The sequence below is a fragment of the Idiotropiscis lumnitzeri genome, chromosome 20, assembly GCF_059441095.1.
Source record: "Idiotropiscis lumnitzeri isolate Australia: NSW breed Sydney's pygmy pipehorse chromosome 20, RoL_Ilum_1.0, whole genome shotgun sequence".
Classification (NCBI taxonomy): Eukaryota; Metazoa; Chordata; class Actinopteri; order Syngnathiformes; family Syngnathidae; genus Idiotropiscis; species Idiotropiscis lumnitzeri.
This window is the reverse complement of record NC_142410.1, coordinates 62,527-85,000: the sequence shown is the minus strand read 5'-3', so window position 1 is coordinate 85,000 and position 22,474 is coordinate 62,527. Positions and strand designations below refer to the sequence as shown.

The 22,474-nt window shown below is 43.1% G+C and overlaps 1 protein-coding gene across 1 annotated transcript; it reads left to right on the top strand.

Annotated features, from left to right (window-relative positions):
* The first annotated feature begins 2,173 nt into the window (after positions 1–2,173).
* Positions 2,174–12,840, top strand: LOC148317010 (uncharacterized). Its single transcript, XM_088284617.1, has 2 exons — positions 2,174–10,922; positions 11,000–12,840. The coding sequence occupies exon 2, from the start codon at positions 11,008–11,010 to the stop codon at positions 12,838–12,840; it is 1,833 nt and encodes a 610-aa protein (XP_088140743.1). The 5' UTR covers positions 2,174–10,922; positions 11,000–11,007.
* The last annotated feature ends 9,634 nt before the right edge of the window (positions 12,841–22,474 follow it).

Here is a 22,474-nt window from a genome sequence, read left to right as displayed (position 1 = left end):
TTCGCCTCGGTTGAATCTGGTTGCTTTTGTTATTGACCTAGTGGATTTTAGCTGCCCTTGTCAGGGCCGCGCGGATTTGTCTTCTCTTTTCTTAAAAAGCCGGAGTAAGACCTTTTTTATTATCTTGAACTAAATCATATTTCGTTGGGGCCAATAGCCGTTCGCTCACGCGTCGTAGAGGGTCGAGTGGTACGAATGAATCAAATCATAAGGATGACAAAGATAGGATTTTGTTTAGAATCGAAAATCTTACAAGATTTTTATTTAAGAACACAAGGGATCGTGTGACAAACATCCAGTAAGTAATTTTAACATCCGAGCCCGCCAGTCGCGGGATACAGGAAGGACAAACCCGACAGCATCACAGAGTCCCCGCGGTCGCAATTATAATAAAAGAAATAAAGAGAAAGGAAGGTTCCGTCGTAAACGAGGAACGGATAGGAAAGAAGGGTTAAAAAGAGTTTCTCAAATCATCATATATCAAGTTTCTGAATTTAAATAGTGAGCCTTCCCGAGAGTGATCAGTTCCCGAAGAGTTCCTGGGGTTCGAATTCTAGCGATAAGGTGTAAATAAGGGGGGAAAAAAACTGAAATAACTTTGGACAAATCGACTAGGTTCTCTCTCGTTTACTTAAACGCGCATCACTTATGTTATTCCTTCGGTTCCGTTACCTTATCGAGGTTGAGCCTTCATTTTTTAGCGGTGTCCAATCGATAGAGGAAAAGTAAAACCCATCCCGCCGAGGGACCAGGGCGAGGACGGGCGGAAAAAAGCATAAGTCCCAAAAAGGGTTGAAAAATGCACAAAAATTAGGATCCGCCGTCAAAGTGTCCCCATGAAATGCGAAAAGAGAGCCCTTAGTGCCTCTCGGACGAGACTTATATAGTCCTGCTCTGCCTCAAAGTCACTGACTCATAGCTAGTGTTTTTCCATTCCCTTACCACTAACCAGAGCGTTAACTTGTTTTTCTCTGATCCTCTCTGCTCACTAGTTAAACCCAACCAATGTAATACAATACAGCTTAATACATTGGATACATAATATACATGTTGTTACATTCTCTCTTTGTAATCAACAGGTCATTAAACTTATCATTTCTTCTTCATCATGTGTCATCATCAGAGAGTAATAATGTACACAGGTTATATTCATACACAAAGCAGTTACAAAGCAAAACCATTCTATACAGTATGGCTAAATATGTACTTGATTATTCTTTCAAAAGTTGCATGTTGTTTATACAATACATCGTAAAAGCAATAATCCTTCCAACATTAGAACAACTTAGTCATCATGACCAACTGTCTAACCATGCAGCGAGTCATCCTAACCGACTAGGGTTTTCCCTTGTGAGTCACTCTGACTAGCTGTCTAACTATGCAGCGAGTCACTCTGACCAGCTGCCTAAGTTAACCAGGGGTTTTCCCCCAATCCATCCGTGTTATGTGATTCATCGTAAGTCATGTGTTGAACACAGCAATAGCATTGTAAGGCATTGACTTTGGTATGTGTATGATTTGACTACTTTTATCCACAACAATCTATTGAATAACATTTACTTTAATATGTGTATGTTTTATCTATTTTATCATTAACAATAAGATCCCCATCTGAGCTGGCATGGCTGGACTAGGCTGAGCTGGCGTGTCGACAATATACATATATTTATATATATTAGGAGTGGGAAAAAATCGATATTGTAATAAATTGTTGCTAACTCTGTCGCAATAAATAATGAATAGCCTGGCGGCAAGTATTGCTATTTTAAAACAACACACATAATGGATTTACCTCGCGTCACTGTCCATATTTAATCTCTCCTGTCCTGTCTGTGGGGGCGTTAATGCCGCAAACGGTTCTAAACTTGTATTATCCCACCCCTAATACATATATATATATATATATATATATATATAAATATGTATATATATATATATATATGCATATATATATATGTGTATACGTATATACATATATATGTATATATATGTGTGTATACGTATATACATATATATGTGTGTATATGTATATACATATAAATGTATATAAATATGTATATATATATATGCATATATATATGTATATATATATATATGTATGTATATGTATTTATATATATATATATATATATATATATATTCAATGTGGAGTCAGACGTCATGTCAATGAACTGGTCCTCCTCTGCAGAGCTGATACCAGTTGGAGCAGGTGCACTGAAAGGGTCTCTCACCCAGTCATACTGGGAACTGTTGTTAGGGAAGTACTTTTTAAAGTATCCCATCAGTGATGAAATATGCTGTTTTATGCGTGGAATCACTGAGCTAGCATCATAGTCAGTAGTGTCTACAAATTCATGACCTGAGGCAGGTGTTTATCTTTCCCTTGAAGCTGTAGATTTAGTTTGTTTAGCTTCCAAAATGTCACTCAGGTAGGCCAGTTTCCCAAGGAATTTCTCATCACTGAATTTTTCATGCTACTTCATACTTGTGCTCCTGCTCAAAAAACAGTCTTATCTGCTCTCTCAGCTCAAAAACCCGGGACAAGACCTTTCCTCGTGACAGCCACCTTGCTTCACTGTGAAACAGCACAGCTTGATGTTCAGTTCCCATCTCCTCTCAAATAGCTGAGAAGATTCTTGTTTTCAGTGGTCTGGTCTTTATAAAATTAACTGCACCTATAATGTCAGTCATAACCTTACTGAATTCAGGAGAAAGCTATCTTGCTGCAAGTGCTTCCCTGTGTATGATACAGTGTGTCCACTCAGCATTTGGTGAGACCTTCTTGATGAGAGCTTGAAGCCCTTTTCTCTTCCCTGCCATGGTTTGTGCACCATCACTGCAAACACCAATGCAGTTCTCCCTCTTCACCCCATTCTCAGTCAAGAAGCAGTCTAGCATCTTGAATAGCTCTTCAGATGTGGCCCTGTCTCTGACATATTTACAAAAAAGTAGATCCTCACACAAGGAGTCTGTCATGTCAAAACGTACAAAAGGAATAAACGGAGCGTCTTTGTTGCTGTCAGTCGCTTTGTCAAATTATAAGCCAAAACGTTTGCCGCGTGAGTTTAACTAGCAGCTGTTCTTGCAGATCGTTTGCAATGTCCTCTATACGTCTGGCGACAGTGTCATTGGACAGAGGGATAGTTTTTAGTTTTACAGCACTTGTATCATCCAGCATGACAGAGATCATGCCTACTGCTGCAGGCAGTGTCAGCTCCTCTGCAATAATGTGCGTTTTTTTGCACAAGGCAATTTGGTATGCCACCTCGTACGATTCTAACAATGCTCGCTGATTCACCGAAGTTGTGTTCACAAAGCGGGATGATTGTTGGCAATATTTGGCTCATTTTCACTGAAAAAACTCAAGCGACTTATCAGCGTGATTGGGGTGTAATGTCATCAAGTGACGTCTTAATTTATTTGGTTTCATGCTGTCCGCTGCCAGCATTTTTAAACACAGCAAGCACACCGGTCTTTCCTCACTTCCTACTGCAGTCACAGTGAAGCCAAGCACTACATATGCTGTGTCAAATTTGCGTGTCTTTGCTTTCGAGTGACTTTTGTTTGACTCACTAGCTTTGTTTCTTTCTGCCTTTTCTTTTTATCCCTGTAAAAAAATGTCTACATGGTGTTGAAGTTTTTTTAAATTTTTTATTTTACTTCACATCGCCAGCTCATTGCAAAACAAACCCACAGCATACTTAATACTCGCTGCACACAATGGTGAATGAGAGCGCCACTGCCAACTATTGGAGTGGATGTACAACTACACTTTATAATGAATTTAAAAAAAACATGTTCCCCAGGGTCACATGCGCCCCACTTAGCATGCGCTCCCCACTATTTGAGAAACACTGGTGTATTGACACCAATCAATAGTTCCACATCTGCATCAATTGTAGTTCAACGTCCTTCAGATATGGCCACTTCCTGATTTCATGTTCCTTAGGAATGTTGTCTTTGGTTTCAGGGATACATTTTTTGGTGTAGGTAACTGGCAGGACCAGAATCCTGTCATTGTTAAGACCAGCAACTTCTAGTCCAGTAATGCTGTAGCTGATGACAGGCTTTTCCTGCCCCAAAGTTTTGAGCAGTATTTCCATCTTCTTTCCCTTTGCATTCAACTTGGCCATCGAAGCTTCAGTACAGAATGTAGCAGAGCTGCCAGGATCTAAGAAAGCATATGTCTGCACAATACAGCTTCCTCAAGAACAGTGATGCTGAGGGGGGCCCGTGGGACCCTGGGGAACATGCTTTTTTCCCGCCGTGGTACGGATGAACAATGCATCGATTTGGGACCGAAAAAGGCGATCTCAGATAACGCGAGTTTGAGCTCGTCAAAGCTGTTTGTGTCCCTAGTTCACGTAGTACTGATTAAAAAAAGCATTGCCCTGTCACGCAGTAACAATTAAAAAAAAAAAAAAAGCGTCGCCCTGTCACTCGTTCTCCCGGAAGTGATTTCTTCCGCCACTACTTAAATACTCTGCGCCAAGCTATCTTGCGCCGCTGCAGAACGGTCTTTATTTGACCTATATGTAAGTCCGCGCACAGCAGCAGCAACAAGCTACGTGATGGCAAATAAACGACTCCGCAAACAAGTAGCGGTCTAAACGAAGAGGCAAGCAAGGAGGCGCTAGGCGCGCTAATCGCTAAAATTAATTGTTTCGACGTATGCTCGACTTTTAACAGAAGTGTGACTCGAACCGCGTTTGGGCGGAGAGCCAGCAGCTATGAACTGAAATGTTGTATTGCAACCATTACATATCTAAACATAAAATAAGACGACGGCTATGTTAGCAATTTAGCAGACAGTCTCAGGCTGGAAAACGGAAATGGCTGACGTCATCACGATGAAGAGGTTCAACATCAAATGTATTGTAAACATTAAAAAAATGTATAGTAAACATATTAAAACTGTTGCTTTATGTTATTTATATTGAATTTTTGTTTAAACTCCCCCTGGCTCTTTTTGTCTTTTCTATATTAGCGTGTTTTTACGGCCATAAGACGCGCTGTATCAAAGGGCGCAACACCAGTTGAGGGTGCTATTTCCGTATTTAATGCATTTAATGCGCCGCACTACAAAGCGCGAGCTTGCCTCGCGGTAGCTCAGCTGGCGCTACCTAGGTAGCTCAGCTCGCGCTAGCTCAGCTCACGGTAGCTCAGCTCGCGCTAGCTCAGCTCGCACTAGCTGATGCCAGCTCACCAGGACTCAATCCCTTAAGGGATCGCTGGCAGAGGTATCACCTCAAATCAATGACAGATGTCCTGAACCATTAGGGATCACTGGCAATAAAACTGACTCTAACCATTAAGAGGTGTCATGGCAATTCATCACCTGCATGAAGTTGGCCCCCTATTTCTTGCAAAAATAGGGGGAAATAGTTTGTTTCGTTTGTGCTCGTTTGTGCTGTTAAAATTTTCGTTTGTGCTGCTTCGGTTACAGAGATGTTACACTTTTTTATTTCGAGTGGTGACGTCACCCAGCCCCCCATTTTCATCCAAATGAGTCGGGAATGGTGCCATTCGTTTGTGCTGCGTTTGTGCTCGTTTGTGCTGTTAAAATTTTCGTTTGTGCTGCTTCGGTTCCAGAGATATTACACTTTTTTATTTCGAGTGGTGACGTCACCCAGCCCCCCACTTTCATCCAAATGAGTCAGGAATGGTGCCATTCGTTTGTGCTGCGTTTGTGCTCGTTTGTGCTGTTAAAATTTTCGTTTGTGCTGCTTCGGTTCCAGAGATATTCCACTTTTTAATTTCTAGTGGTGACGTCACCCAGGCCCCCACTTTCATCCAAATGAGTCGGGAATGGTGCCATTCGTTTGTGCTGCGTTTGTGCTGTTAAAATTTTCGTTTGTGCTGCTTCGGTTCCAGAGATATTCCATTTTTTAATATCTAGTGGTGACGTCACCCAGCCCCCCACTTTCATCCAAATGAGTCGGGAATGGTGCCATTCGTTTGTGCTGCGTTTGTGCTCGTTTGTGCTGTTAAAATTTTCGTTTGTGCTACTTCGGTTCCAGAGATATTACACTTTTTTATTTCAAGTGGTGATGTCACCCAGCCCCCCATTTTCATCCAAATGGGTCGGGAATGGTGCCATTCGTTTGTGCTGCGTTTGTGCTCGTTTGCGCTGTTAAAATTTTCGTTTGTGCTGCTTCGGTTACAGAGATGTTACACTTTTTTATTTCGAGTGGTGACGTCACCCAGCCCCCCATTTTCATCCAAATGAGTCGGGAATGGTGCCATTCGTTTGTGCTGCGTTTGTGCTGTTAAAATTTTCGTTTGTGCTGCTTCGGTTCCAGAGATATTACACTTTTTTATTTCGAGTGGTGATGTCACGAGCGCAGGTGCGCTGTGGCGTCAGTCTACCTTCGTTTTGGATGCCGTCGAATTAGGCGGTTGGTATTGTGCTACCGCGATCAGTGACTCACATGAATCACTCGTATTTGTTATTAATTCCAGGTTATATACGGTCTGGAGAAAGCATCCTTCAAAGCTGAGACAACTCGAGGTGTTTGCTGATGAAGAGTGCAATTCATCTACTAGACAACGTCAGGGGAGGGACTTCATTGGTCACCAGACTCCTTAGACTCACGGTTTCAAATCAAAACCAAAAAAACTCAGCATACAAGCAAACAAAGAAATAAGATTAACACAAAACATGTATCTCTCATGCCATCTATATATCCAAAAGAAATAAAAATAACACAAAAAGATTATAGCAATGGCTTCTTGGGAGCCACTCAGCCTTAGCCAATTACAGCAATGGCTTCTTGGGAGCCACTCAGACTCAGCCAATCACATGGCTGTTTAGAGAGATGTGCATGGCTGTTTAGAGAGATGTGCATGTTGTGCTTTGGGCTTTTTGCAGTCTGTTGTCTAAACCTGGGACGTTTCTTGCTTGCAATAATATAAATGATAAGACAGACTACAACATTGTGCCCTTTTGTCCCGCTTTCTCCTACACCATCACCCAAACACCATAGTCACATAATGTATTAGTCACAGTCAATTCGAAGCATAGATGACTCAGACTTTGACCAGCAGGGTGTGCTAACATGCACTCCAAACAGCCCAATGAGTAAAAGGGTTGATGGTCAAGAGTGATGCTCCGTCCATATAATGGGCGCGTCGCTTTACAAGGCGCCTCGTTTGAATTGGGGATGATTTGGGACTTTAAAGTGCGCCCTATGGTCCGGAAAATACGGTATGTACGTATTAATAACTGTTTGGTTTTTTCATGTTAATAAAGTTAAAAAAAATTAAAAAAATCATAGTAAATATTTATCATCTCATCAATATTTGCACAACAGTACTGAGTTTCGAGATCCTCACAATAATCATTCTCAAAATGATATATTTTTAATCAATTTAGCTTTGTTAAGGGATATTTCATTGACAATCTAACATCAATATACAAAGAACATGTACATTAGTACGAAATGTAAAAAAAATGGTGATGGGTGGGCGCGAATTGTTTTCTTCTTGGTGGGGGGGGGCGTGACAGAAAATAATTGCGAAGCACTGCTCTAGAAAGCTTCACCTGCACAGGAACGACAGCAAGCCTGCAGTCTCTGCTACCCGCCCCAATAGGTTTGAGATGTTCTAGAGAAACCCAGGTGCTGCTCACAGACGACTCTGTTGATGTTTCATTTGGTGGATTTAGTGGTTTTCTCTTGTCTACTTCAATATGCAAAATACCTGCGTGTCTGTCGACATATTGGACATCTCATACGCTTGCGGCAGTCCTTACTCATGTGTCCTTTTGACAGAAAACTTTGCTTTTGAGAAATTCAACTTTCTCCATCTTACTGCAAGATTCCATCGTATGATCCCCATTAAAATACATGCATGGTGTTGGAATTTAGCTCTAAATCAATGTTAGAATTTAATTTTAAACCAATGTAACCTCAAATTAGTAATCTGACTCCAATTTGCGACCTTACCCAACTCTCACTCATCCAACAATATGCGCGCTCGTTCTGCAATAGAAAGGTATCAGGAAGCCGGCATTTTCACGCACGAGTGGATTTATTTTACACCTCTCTTGCCACCAACAGAACGGAACAGAACTTTTTTCCGAGTTGCCCAGTAGTGATTCATTCTATACAATATGCAAATGACACAAAGACAAAGGCATCCTGGCATGATTCTATTGGCTATGTGTATCCTGCAGTTAACTTGAGCTTGCTCTTATTGGTCTTTCTTCCCCCGCCGAATCCCGAGGTGACTCCTCCTGGTTGTGCTTGGTTCATCTCGGCTTCACCCCCTCTTTGTGGCGATCACCATCTGTCCTGCAACATTCCATTCTTGCACACCCCCGCAACCCCCATTCTGTTGCTTACGCTCCCCACACACAGTTTCGCTCCACCAGTCACACGCTCAGCACTTTACAGTCTCACACTTTCATACACTGGATGCAGCAACATCTAATGAACTATGTTAAGCTCAAACTCTTGTATTCCTTTAATAGTCAACTGTATAAAATCCTTTAAGTGTAACCGAAGTTTGGACCATGCTAATGACAAGACCCTCAGGAGAGGAATGCAGGAAGATTGGATCAAGGCTGCAACAAAGGAGGTGTGAACGAGACACCTCTGACACAATGGATTTTCATGCCGGGACAACAAAAGTCATGCTGGTGGCTCCTAGCAGTCTACCCTTTGCTCTGTTTAGATTATGACTGCCATGATTACATTATCCTTTAATGGCTTTTGGAAGGCAGCGGATATGCTGGTGTCTTTCTTTTGCTCTTTAACTGCATCTGGTTTAGATGCAGTAAAATCATTAGGCAATGAAGTCTCTGCTGTGGCAAAACTCCTACCTCTGCTTGTCGGTTTGAATTTGTGTTTCGGGGCTGCAGGCGTTATCTTCGCGCCTCTATTGACACTCGTGAGGTCTATGAGGTCACCAAATATGAGTTCCTGTGCAATTCTAGCCTGCTTCTCCATAAACTCTCCCAAATTCTTCAATTTCGCCCTTTGTTTCTGCTTGTCCTGAAATTCACAAACAGTTGATTTCCATTTATCACGAAGCCTGAATGGCAACTTGGAGACAATGATTCTTAGATTTGAGGGATTATCCAATTCCTATAAATGCTGGATGTCCTACATTGCAATGGCCTCTAAGGAAAAGTGCATAGGCTTTTACAGCCTGTCCATCTTCTGCGCTGATGGTGCTCCAATTCAATGCTTTATTTATATATGCAGTGGTAATTTTCATTTCATTACCAAAATTCCATTCCAGCTGTTCCTTGGCCTGTTTATAACCGTTTGAAGGATCCATGTGTAAACAGCTGTGAATAAGTTCCCGAGGCTGTCCAGTTGTAAACTAAAAGTAATAAAGCTGATCTTGGTCATTAACAGTTTTTAATTCAATTCCATGCTCAAAGGCTTTAATAAATTATCTATATTGGAGTGGGTCACCGGGGTCAAGGAGGAAAACAAACAAACAAACAAAAAAAAGTAACTCTTGTCCAATATGGTGAAGTACGGAAGGGTGAAGCGTGCGGATATCTATGCCACGTCAGCGTCAAGGTCATTGCTGATGATATGGAGCGAGCTGGTCTGATGTGAGATTTGATTTTAGAGTGAATATTTATTTTATGCAAGATTTCGTGTCTGGTTATTCATTGCCACTAAAATAATTACATTTATAATTTTAATCATAGATGCATGACTTATTTTCCTGTGCTAAATAAAAAAAGACACTGTTTGGTTTGTCGCTTCACATTGTCTATGGTACAATAAAAGAAGGTAGTCCTACTTATGTCAAAAAGGTATTTATGACCCCATGATTTATGACCCCTATGATTTACGACTTACGGGTGACGTCAGACCCCCCACCGTTTCCGACTGACATCAGACCCCCCACCGTTTCGGGGTGACGTCATGCCCACCCCTCCCATTTCCTGGTACGTCACAACCCCTCCCATTTCCTGGTACGTCACAACCCCTCCCATTTCCGGACATGTCACTTCCTACATGGCTGCCATCTTGGTTTGTAGTTCTCAGCATCCGCCATCAGGTTTGTAGTCATCTGTGGTTGCCATGTAGGATTGTAGTCCATGTTGATAAGAAATAGCATCCGGCTAGGTTAGATATAGCATGTAGCTATGCTAAGATATAGCATGCTGTTAGGCTAAAATATAGCACCTAGGCTAAGATATAGCATGTAGCTAGGCTAAGATATAGCACCTCGGCTAAGATATAGCACAGAGTTTAAGATTTAGCATACAGCTAGGCGAAGATATAGCACCGAGTTTAAGATATTGCGTCCAGCTGGGTGAAGAAATAGCATGCAGCTAGGTTAGGATATAGCATCCAGCTAGGTTAAGACCTTTGTACCGACATTTGCAAATCATTAATGCATTGTTATGACTTTTCAATGGGGGTCTGAAATAATCATATATCATATAATCGTTGAACCAATAAATTCGGACGGGTTATTAAACAAACCATATTAAAAGGGAAGTAAAGTAAACATACTTACCTTTGTGAAACGTGTCTATATTTGGACATCCGGGTGGCAAAGCATCCCCTTCCTTTGCTGACACAAGTCTAGACATGTTACCAACCACACGGGTTATTAAAACCTGGCAAAGCATTCCTTTGTAGGAACAGGCGTCGGCATGTTACCAACGATACAAGCCAGGACATGTACCCCTTGGGCCGCCTATATTTGGGCAGCCGGACGACGTCATTTAACCCTCCCCCTGTCTCAAACCAGTATAAGTAAAGCCCAAACCAAGCTCCAGACAGACAAGCCATTCTTTTCCAGTTGAAGAGCCATACCTACACCTCATGAAAATGAAGATGCTCAGAACAAGACGCCTCATGGCCCTGAGCACCACCACCCGAGAAGGGTGTCACCTATCAGGGCACCTGAACGGATCGAAAACAACATTGCAGAACTCTCTTCAGGTAAACGATGCAACTATTTATGAGTTATATTTCTATAAATCTATATAATATTTAATAAATGTATCTTTGTATTGCAGATAGCGGTATGGACGAACCTACAATCGACCATGATCTGACTACGGTTGAAAAAGTTGTCGATGTAGAGACCCTTACAACTTCAGATAGGAGCCATGCTGACACCCCTACAAATGTAGGCGAAGACCAGGTCACAAACGCACCTGCATCGGCAAATGATGTCACAAACGCACCTGCCACGTCAAATGATTTCACAAATGCACCAGCCACGCCAAATGAACACGAGCCCATGCAAATTGATGATGTCAATGATGAACCCAGAAAAACGTTGGTTATGGCGTCAAACAATTGTTCACAATTGAGCATACCCGGTGATTTGCGCGTCATGGTGAATGATATAAACGCTTCGACATCAGATCATAACACACCATGCCAAACACATGACAATGATGATGATCCATTCAAGGCGATACGACAAATTGAGGATTTTATAGATTTTTTCAATCCGTTAGAAGAGGCTTTAAACCGCTTAACACACCCATCTCAAAACACTGACATGACAAGTGACAACTCACAACCTGATGATGTCACAAACCTACCTGCCACGCCAAATGAACACGAGCCCATGCAAATTGATGATGATGATGATGATTTCACAGACACACCTGCCACACCAAATGATGCAACAAACGCACCTGCCACACGAAATAATGACCAACCCATGCAAATCGATGATTTCACAAACGCACCGTCCACATCAAACTGTCATATGCAAACGCAACACGCTGGTTTAAACACCCGGTCGTCAGATGCTTCAATCGGACAGAGAGGGGGACATTGGGTGATCATACGAGATTGTTTCAATAATACAGAACTAAGGGCCCCGTTAAACATACCAGAGCCCGATCATAACACTGATTTTCCTGCATTTTACACAGCTATCATGGGCACGATAAATGAGCAGCTGGATCTTCTGAGATCAATTGTATATCCAGGGGATATGATTCAATTGGAGGTGGTGGGGGAAAATGTAAACCAGAATGAGGCGGTTCGCATGTCAAACGACCCAGATGTGTGTGCAAACGCGGTTCAAAATCTGCTAGATCGCCTTGTACAATCTAACGCACAAGTCCTGTTTGATGGGCATCTCGAGTTTGTCGTCCAAATTGTGAATGATAACCGAGGTGGGATGGGAGAAACACGCAAAATAGAGGATCTTCTGGATCGTGAAATACTTGCTAAAAAAATAAAGCATTTGCACGTACCGGTCAATCAACGCGATACACAACTGTGTTTTGCTAGCTCGCTAGCTCTCTTAATGGATAATTCACTCACGGTACAAGAGGTCAATCGACAAGCGCTCGAGTATCAAAGAGGTGTGGGACTGGATGAAATGACCCCTGTCGGGTTTAATGATATCCATAAATTCGAGTCGCTTTTGGGGCGTAAAATTGTGGTTCTATACAGAAAAGAAGGAGAGTATGGGTCGTTTCTTCATTTTGAGACAGATTACCGCAAATCTACAAATGTCTTGGTGCTGCTTTTACAGAACCAACACTTTTGCGGTGTGAAAAATCCAGCAGGTTTGTTAGGCTATAGTTATTTTTGTTGTTATTGTTACAAGGGACACAACAACATGAATCAACACAAATGTCCCGGACATTGTGATGTTTGCGCGGACCCCGCCTGCAGAAGCCACCCTGTAAAGCACATCCTTTGTAAGGGTTGTAACAAAACATGTCTAAATGATGTCTGCTATGCCAAACATAAAATAGCTGTTAAAAAAATCGGCAGCGCTTGTGACAGATACAAAAAATGCCCCGATTGTGGTTTTACCTACTACAAGGCCAAGAATGTGCAGGCGGCAAAACATGACTGTTTAGTTGTTAAATGTGCCTCATGAAAAACAGCCTTGAAAGATGTGGTGTGACTAAGGATCGTCATCAATGTTATATCCAACCACTCGCAAAACAAGACCCTCGGGATAAAATCGTCTTCTATGATTTTGAAACCTATGAGGATCCTGAAAAGACACACAAACCCTTTATGGTCTGTACAAAATCGCTCCAAGGGGAAGAGCATCAATGGATGGGGCCTGATTGTGCCATAAAACTTATCAATCATTTCAGAAATCCGCGTTACAAAGGGACCAGTCTTATAGCCCATAACGCCCGATCGTTTGATTCCCAGCTCATTGCAACAGCGATGATCAGCATGGGTCTCACGCCCGAAGTCATTTTGACAGGCAGTAAAATCTTATGCCTCAGGCTAGAGTGTCAAATTGTCTCCGGTTCATCGACTCTCTGTCATTTTTACCCATGCCTCTGAGCGCGATGCCTAAAACTTTAGGTTTTGACGATTAATGTAAAGGCTATTTTCCTCACCGCTTCAGCAAGCTGGAAAATCTCGACTACGTGGGCCCCTACCCTCGACCCAACGAATATGGGGTAGACCGCATGTCGGCGGCTAACCGCGCCAAATTCCTTGAATGGTATAAAAAAGAGTGTAGGGGGACCTTTGATTTCGTTGATGTACTGTAAAAACGATGTTGACATTCTAGCCGAGGGTTGTACAAAATTTAGAAACGAGTTTCTAAACGAGATAGGCGTTGATCCATTCAATTTTGTCACTATTGCGTCAGCCTGCATGGGTGTTTTCCGTACCAATTACCTACAACCTAACACATTGGCTATAGCATCACCCGATGATTACAGGCGTCAATATAAAGCCTTCTCACACGCTTCCATCCAGTATTTGGAGTGGATCATACACAGTCAAAAACTGCCGATACAGCACGCTCTGAATGGCGGTGAAAAACAGCTCGGTCGTTACACCGTGGACGGCTATGCCGAAATAGACGGTATAAAACATGCTTTTGAATTTCTAGGCTGTTTTTACCACGGTTGCCCCGACTGTTTTACACCGACCGAGCGGTTCCCTTTGACAAAACAAACCTTTCAAGAATTGTTTGACATCACCCAAAAGAAACTCGATACTTTGAAATCGGACCCGAGCGTACGTCTCACTGTGATGAAAGAGCATGATTGGGTCAACATGAAAAAAACAGATCCGGGTGTGATAGAGTTCCTGCTTAATTATCAACATCCTGAACCCCTCGCCCCCCGTCAGGCTCTTTTCGGGGGTAGAACCAGCGTGTTTACGTTGCGATACACGGCCTCTCCAAACGAACGAGTGTTCTACGTCGATGTCACCTCTCTGTATCCTTTTGTCAACAGCAACTGTGCCTACCCTCTCGGTCATCCGATCATTATCCGCAAAGACTTTGACGATCCCCACAAATATTTTGGACTGATCAAAGCCAAAGTCTACCCACCACGAGGTCTCTTGCTGCCTTTGTTACCTTACAAAACAGCTAAAGGTAAACTAACATTCCCTCTTTGTAGAACATGCGCCGAAATCAACAACCAGACCTCATCGTGTCACCATGTTGATGAGAGCAGAGCTCTGCTGGGTGTTTGGGTGACCATTGAGTTCAACAAGGCTCTTGACCTTGGATACAGATTGGTTGAAATTGTGGAGGTGTGGCATTTCGAATCAGTGAGCAACGATATCTTTAAAGCTTACATGAACACCTTCCTCAAGGGGACGCAGGAAGCCTCTGGCTATCCATCCAATGTCACTGATCAGGAGGGGAGGGACAGATACATCAATGATTACATGACACACCAAGGTATCCGGCTGGATCCTGAACGCATCAAAGTGAATCCTGGTAAGAGACAGGTTTCTAAACTTTGTCTAAATTCTCTCTGGGGAAAATATGGGCAGAGAGATAATTTAAGACAGACATAACTGACCAACAAACCCGAAGATTTTTTCAAAATCATGTTTTCGGGTTCGTACGAGATCGAATACTTTGGTTTCATCAGCACAGACACCGCTATGATTCAATACAGCAGCAAAAAGAACATCCTTTCACGACCCTCCAAAACCTCAAACATCTTTGTGGCTTGCTTGACAACAGCACATGCGAGATTGTTCATGTACAGATTTTTGGAGCAATTACAGGAGAGGGTTCTATACACAGACACAGACAGCCTCATCTACGTTGTCAAAGATGGAGAAACGCCTCTAAAATTAGGACAAGATCTCGGTGATCTGACCGATGACAGCATTCAAGGATTTGTTTCGGCAGGTCCCAAAAGCTATGCCTATCAAACCAGAGAGACTAAAAAAACTGTGATGAAAGTCAAAGGCATCACACAGACGTACGAAAGCGTTCAAAACATCAACTTTGACAGTATCAAAGACTTAGTGGAGGGCTACATAGGTCACACAACACAGGGTAACAAGACCAACGCACCCACACTTGAAACTCCACAACACAGCATCGTGACAAAAAGGGGTTTCGCGTCAGAAACACCTCATTCGTCAAAAGGTTTAGGGTGGTCTATGACAAACGAAGGCTTTTGCCAGACGTTTGGTTATGAGAGAAAATGGAATTATCACAGGTTGAATTCGATTCAAGTCTACAAGTGCCTTTTTCGTGTTTGATCTCGGGGCCTAGTGGTTGTGGGAAAACATATTTTGTGAAACGTGTTTTGGAAGACTGTCATCATGTTATGAGCGCTGTACCTGATAACATTGTATGGATTTATACCTCGTATCAACCCATGTACAACCAATTACAAAAACTGATTAAAAACATAAAATTCATAAACGGTCTCCCGGAGTCTTTTGAGGACGAAAACCTGTTTCCGTTACATCAGACTCATCTGATCATCCTCGACGATCTGATTTTCCAAGCCTCGGAGCACCCGGAAGTGGTGAGAATCTTTACCCAATATAGACATCATAGAAATATGAGTGTCATGTTGTTAACTCAGAATGTATTCCACCAGGGTAAATATCGTACTATTAGTCTGAATAGTAACTACATGGTGTTGTTCAAAAATCCTCGGGATAAATTACAAACCAGTATTTTGGCTAATCAGATTTTCCCTGCGAAGAAAAGATACTTTTTAGAAAGATGCTACCAAAGACGCTCATGGGTATTGTTGGAATTTATCTTTATATCAATGTTAGAATTTAACTTTAACCCAATGTAAACTCAAATTAGTAATCTGACTCCAATTTGCGACCTTCCCCAACACTCACTCATCCAACAATATGCGCGCTCGTTCTGCAATAGAAAGGTATCAGGAAGCCGGCATTTTCACACACGAAGTGGATTTATTCCCAATACAGATTTCCTACATGGCACCTAGATCTCGGATCCCTCTCAATACAAGTCTACACCTCTCTTGCCACCAGCGAATGTGTTCTACCCCCGAGTTGCCCAGTCCTGATTCATACTCTACAACATGCAAAATGGCACAGACAAAGGCATCCTGGCATGATTCTATTGGCTATGTGTATTGCAGTTAACTTTAGCTCGCTCTCATTGGTCTTTCTCCTCCCGCCGAATCCCGTGGCGACTCCTCCTGCTTGTGCTATCCCCCGATGGCCTCTCCTTCGTCCACTGGTCCCGGAGTCATCTCGTCTCGCTCAGCGCCTTCTGCTTCTAAAACATTCCATTCTTGCACAACCCCCGCAACCAGCCTCGCGCCACCAGTCACACTCTCAGCATTTTACAATATCACATTTTCATACATTGGATGCACCAACATCAAATGAACTATGTTAAGCTCAAACTCTTATATTCCTTTAATAGTCAAAAGTATGAAATCCTTTAAGTGTAACTGAAGTTTAGACCATGCTAATGACCAGACACTCAGGAGATGAATGCAGGAAGATTAGATCACAGCTGTACCACAGGAGGTGTGAACGAGACCCCTCTGAAACAATGGACTTCCATGCCAGGATCACAAAAGTGGCTCCGAGCAGTCCAACCTTTGTTCAGTTTTAAATTGACTGCCATTTACATTATCCTTTAATCCCTCTCATGACCTCAGACATCTGAGGTCATCACTTGAACACCTTATTTCATTGCTGCACACGAGCTCGACATCACTTGCCATAAAACTAAAACACATCAAACAATTAGTAAAAGAATAAGAATCAGTAGAAAATTTCCTTCCCTCCTTATGGCCTCAGGTCCCCGAGGCCATCTTTCCATACTCACATCCTGGACTCCCGGAGGGCCACGGCTACCTCCGCCTCCTGGGGGTCCTTTTGAGGGATCATCATGTACTGACCACCCGGAGGGAGTGGCCCCAACGTGCGTTCTATTGTCTTAACAGTTAATGATCTGATACATGGAATACAGCAACATCCGCATAACACCATAATAGCGGCAAACACAGCGATAGAAATCAGTACTGATGCAATCAGGCTTTTATATTTACCAAAGATGTTGAACCAGTCAGAATACCAACTGGTGTCCACACCTGAGTGCTCCTTCATTTTGTTACTTAGCGTGCGCAGACCCTCCAATGCCTTGGTAAGGCGACCGTCAGGAGATGTATTGTTGGGAATCAGAGTACAACACTGATCCCCAAAAATACCACACACCCCTCCTCTTTCGGCTAACACCATATCTAAGCTTATTCTGTTCTGGAATGCCATAAGAGACGTGGCAGCCAATTGCTCATGCACTGCCTGGAGTGCTGAGGTGGTCAAATTCGCCAATCGTTGGACATTATAGTGGACATAATTAATCCGGTCCACATTTTTGTTTACTGTAACGAACAGGAAAAGACTCTCCCATCCTGCTGCAATTTGATCCACCAATTTATACTCGTCAGGGATCCCTCTTGGAACTCCAATTGCATCTATATACGTGGGATCTCCTGCATTCAACCATTCTTGCATGTCCCTTCTCTTCCTGTTAAGGAAGGGGATTCTTCCCCATTGTCCAACACCTTCCCACTCCATTTTGGCCAGATCTAAGGCTGTCACACTAACTGGCATGATCAGCGTTACCAGGGCGCACTTACCTGAGGCATTGGTGGGAAGCCTATCGTACAGCACTTTCTCTCCACACCACAGCCAAACATCATCACGAGCGAGAGGGATTCCTACTGGCAAAGACACATTTTCATTACACCATGACTCCTGGAGATTTCCAATCCCAGGACCAGTCCCATTTAACTTTTAGGCAGGTGAACTTTTGTTTTGCAACTTGGGTGTCAAAAATAGGCTCTTTCTTTTTTATTCCCACATCATTCCATGGGTGTGTCCAATTAAAATTGTACCCAAGTGTTCACCTGTGTCGGTTGTTTACATTTCAGATTTAGCAGTAGTTGTTGTGTCTGTGTCAGCGTCTTACCATCATCTCGCTCTGCTCCATACCATACCATTCCATTACATGCTCCTTTCGCTCCATCACTTCTGTCATCCCGCATCCTATGTTCAAACGCAAACATCGTCCACACAAAGCACACGCCAGCAGGTAAAATAGTCAATAAGTTAAACATTTGCATCGTCATCGTCTTTGTTCAGACTCGAAAGTGTCTGACTTTGATCCAATTCATGCCATCTACACATTCCCTCTCTTGACCTGCCCGTCCGGGCGGTCAACCTCTAAGCTCAACCATGGCGGGCACAAATACTGGGGCCGGGCGCAACTGTGAGCTATGGCACCACTTTTGTCCTGTAGTTCCCAATTGGATGGCGTGTCAGGTTCTAGCCAGAACTCTAAACTGTCCTTATCAGCGAGAATGAGTCCACCTCCGGGAAAGCACCCGGAGGTTGATGTACGGAGCGATGTCCGACTCCAGTGATGCTGAGTTCACTGAGTTCAAATATCTAACTGTGTTCCGAGATTACAAATTAAGCCTCGAGCTAACGCTCCAATTTTGACTGTTAATTGACAAATTTTAAAGCAACACAAATGAAATAGTAACCATTTATGCTTAAAATAAAAAATCCCAAAACTATAATAACGCAGATACCGAATTAAACCTCTATTTTTAATTTTTATTTATTTATTTTTTTTTTTTATGGGAAGAAAAGGTGCTCTACAAGACATAGACAGCTCCAAGACCGCTGCAGTCTTCACCTCCTATTGTCTCATGATTGGCTCAATCCACCTACAGGCTGTGCCCACACTGATTCTGTCAACTGGGGGAGGGGGTAGAGACAGTAAAAACATCGCGGAGCTGTGGAGCCGAGCCCCAACTCAGTCGGGCCCTGGGTCCACAACACCTCTAGCAGAGACACACACAGAACTACCATTTCCGAGCGACCCTTCCCTGGAAATTTTGAAATTTAGTAATGTTCCCAAAACCAAAGAATTTGTAGTCGGTGCTGATATATGATCTCCCGATTGTGCAACAACTATGGGGTCCAGACCTCTAGTATGATGACGCTCATCAATATTCAATGCGATTTGTGGCTCGGCGAAAGTAAACAATTCATACCATTTCCGCTGCTCAGGGACAAGGCACGCGTGCGAGGCAACGCCAGTAGACATAACAAATATATAATTATAACGCAAGATGCACTCATGACTAAATTTGGATGAGTGCATTTTTGATAAACCAAATCATGTTTGTGATCACATGTACAATGTGATATGTCAATTGGTGAATTGAAAGGGTGGCGGTTGCTAAACCACTCAGACCAGAGCAAGAACAGGGCATACCCACCGCGGGAGGATGGGAACCAGGTTTCAGAGCTGCCCTCAAATGTTTCAGTTCAGTTTAGCCACTGGGAAGGAAGAGAGCACGACATATGCTCCCTCCGACGGATGTGCAGAGTCAAGTTCAGTCCCATCCGGGAATGCCACTCGAATTCCAGTGTTCGTTCAGTCAATGGCAGTGACTCAGGCACTCTTGAGAGTCCACATGGCTCAGTGGGGGTTGCGGAAGGAGCTCATAGCTCGCCCCAATATCCAGCACCATCGAAAACTTGTCCATCCACCGTCCCCGGAATGCTAGGACCTGCTAGTCCTCGAATGCTGAAGCTCCGCTGCCCCCTGTCATGGAATGGGGTACGAGCGGGTTTGTGTCAAGTGCGTTGGGAGTGGGTAACGGTGGCGCCCCCTGCGCTGGTGGAGCTCTTTGTGACAGATATGGCACCGGAGGATGGCACATTCCAGAAAGTGGCTCGGCATGGACAGCTCATCACCCAGTGACCCCACACCCCGCAGCCAGAGCACACCCCACTCACAACCCCTGTCTGTAACCACCCATATCTCTGTTACTGCAATCCCAACCTCGTTGACTGGCCTGCTATGGACAGCAGCCAGTCTGCTGTGGCGCTGCGTCACCCGAACCTTGCCCAGAAGCAGCAGAAGTGGAAGGAGCAGCTGCCTCCTTTTTTCTTATCTCTCTTGGCCTTCTAAACCTGCAAGTACAACAATTTTAGTCACGCTCCTTAATCCAATCCCATATATTCCTTTTCTGATGTCGTGCAAAGTTAGGTACAAAATGTGTTCTACTAGGCCGATTAGCATTTTTTCATTCATGGACTATTTCGCCTGATGTCTGCCACTGGAAGGTGCACGCCCTTGTGGACGGCCAACTGGAACAGCTGTGTAGTAATGTCGACATTATTGGATGGGTCACTGCCGGAAGTCTCACCCCATTCATGTCTCGCCCTGGCCACATAGACCAGGCCTGTCTCCCTTTTCCCCACCTGAAAGACACAGCAACATCGACCCCAACGGGCCAGAAATATCTGATGCACGGCACAGCCAATCTCACCTGAGGTGTCCCCATTTAGCTGGTTACCATCATGCTGGTCAGCAGATCTGGCCTCGGCCTCAAGTGAGGATAGTTCCTCTGAAATAAATTTTGTCCCGCTTGTAACTCTGTATAAACCTCTTAGTCTGGTGTCTCCTTTGTAGGAGATTTCAACCAACGTGACCTCTTTACAACGTGTCGAATAAACCAATGTTGACCTTTCTGCTATCTTTACAGCTGTGAGAGCTGTTACTAACGCCTCCTTCCCCCTTGGGTAATTACAAATGTCTTATCTTCAAACTTCCTACAAGCACCCAGTATCCTGGCTTCACTCATTTTGTGCCCCTGCTGGGAGACAGAAAGATCCTTGTCACTCTAAATTTGCGCCTGTCTTTTGTTTTCCTAACACTTTTCACATATGGTCAACTAAAGTTGCTTCAACATCTATTTCCCATTTGTTCTTAAATTTGAGGTATTCTATAAGTTCTTCCAAACAGTGTTTTACAATGTCTTAGTCCTAAATACAATGAACTACGTTACAATGGAAAATATCAGAATAACATTCATACATCCAACATGTGACACGTGCTTGAGACCACTTCAGGGTCATTTTTGTCTGAAATATCTCCTCTACAACAACTTACCCTTGCGTTAAGTGAGTAATTTTCCATAAAAACAGTGCCACTAATTCGACATTAACTTCAAGTATCACTGCTGTGGTGCTGTATTATATGGAAAAGTCTAAACAATCCAAGAAAATTTTGCCCTATCCTGGACTGGGTGTGTGTTATCTAGTCGCGCATCCAATGTGAATATATCTTATATCTCCCTCCTTGTTGAGGAGAACCTCTGGGATGGTAGTGGTGAGGCGCTATTTGAAGCATTCTCTGGCCTTCTGGTCACACTGGTCACATGTCACCTCAAACCTGTGGACAGAACTGGACGAGTGGCACTTGCCAGTGAGAATGAGAAGGGGTAAATTATCTTCCTTCCAAAACTTTAAGTTTTGCATAAATTTTGTGTAATAACGTCAATCAATCATTCACTTGATGCTTGAATTTAATTACTCCAATCTTTCTCCAAAAACAATTTCAAAATCAATACTCGGGAGTGCAATAGGGATTCAGGTTGATCAGGCCTGTCCACCCATCGCATCCTAAGTACTGTAAGGGCTTGCCGGTGACCTCAAACAATTTTCTGTCCTGAGGCCCGTCCCTACAACATTCACTCAAACCACATATGCATACAAACACTTTTCTTTCACGCTGTCATTCACCAAACGATACTTTCCAATTCCACACAGAGACCCCTCCCTTGGCGTGTCCGCCTTGATTTCACTGAGATTTGTGCTGGCAGATCCATAATTTTGCCTTAATTTAGCCAGCGTATGCCAAAATTTACAACTGTGGGTCTCTGGATTTTCCCATTCACTCCCCGTGAAGTTGTTTCTCCTCTCCTGGACGCAGCTGACGAAACTGCACCTGTGACATCAAACAGCTCATAGATGCGAATGTTAGCAGTCTGGTATTTATGGAATGATGTCATATCCTCTAAAATTGTCATGTCAGCGTTCGCGTCGTACAGTCAAAAAAAAACATCTGTCTTCCACCTTTGTCACATTTAATACACATCAGTTAATAAATCATCTACAAAACTATTTAGTCCAACTTTAAATTTGGTAAACCAATCTCCAATGGCTAGATATTCCCCTTTCCAAAGATTTTCTTTCAACATGTTCATAGAATACTTCACTTAAAACTTATCCCAAAACCATAATCCCTTTGCTTAAAATTTAAATTTTAATAAGATTGTCGCCGCCCTGCTGTTCCTCAGGCATCCCCTGCATGTTTCAGTGTTTAACTTGTGTTCTAATTCCCTGCTAATTTGTATTTATTGTTAGGTTGAATACATATATTTTATCCCGTACCTTACTACACTAGCACTGTAAAA

What these genes read in the sequence shown, in the direction of transcription:
- LOC148317010 (XM_088284617.1), top strand. Translation starts at nt 11,008, where the DNA reads ATGGACGAACCTACAATCGACCATGATCTGACTACGGTTGAAAAAGTT.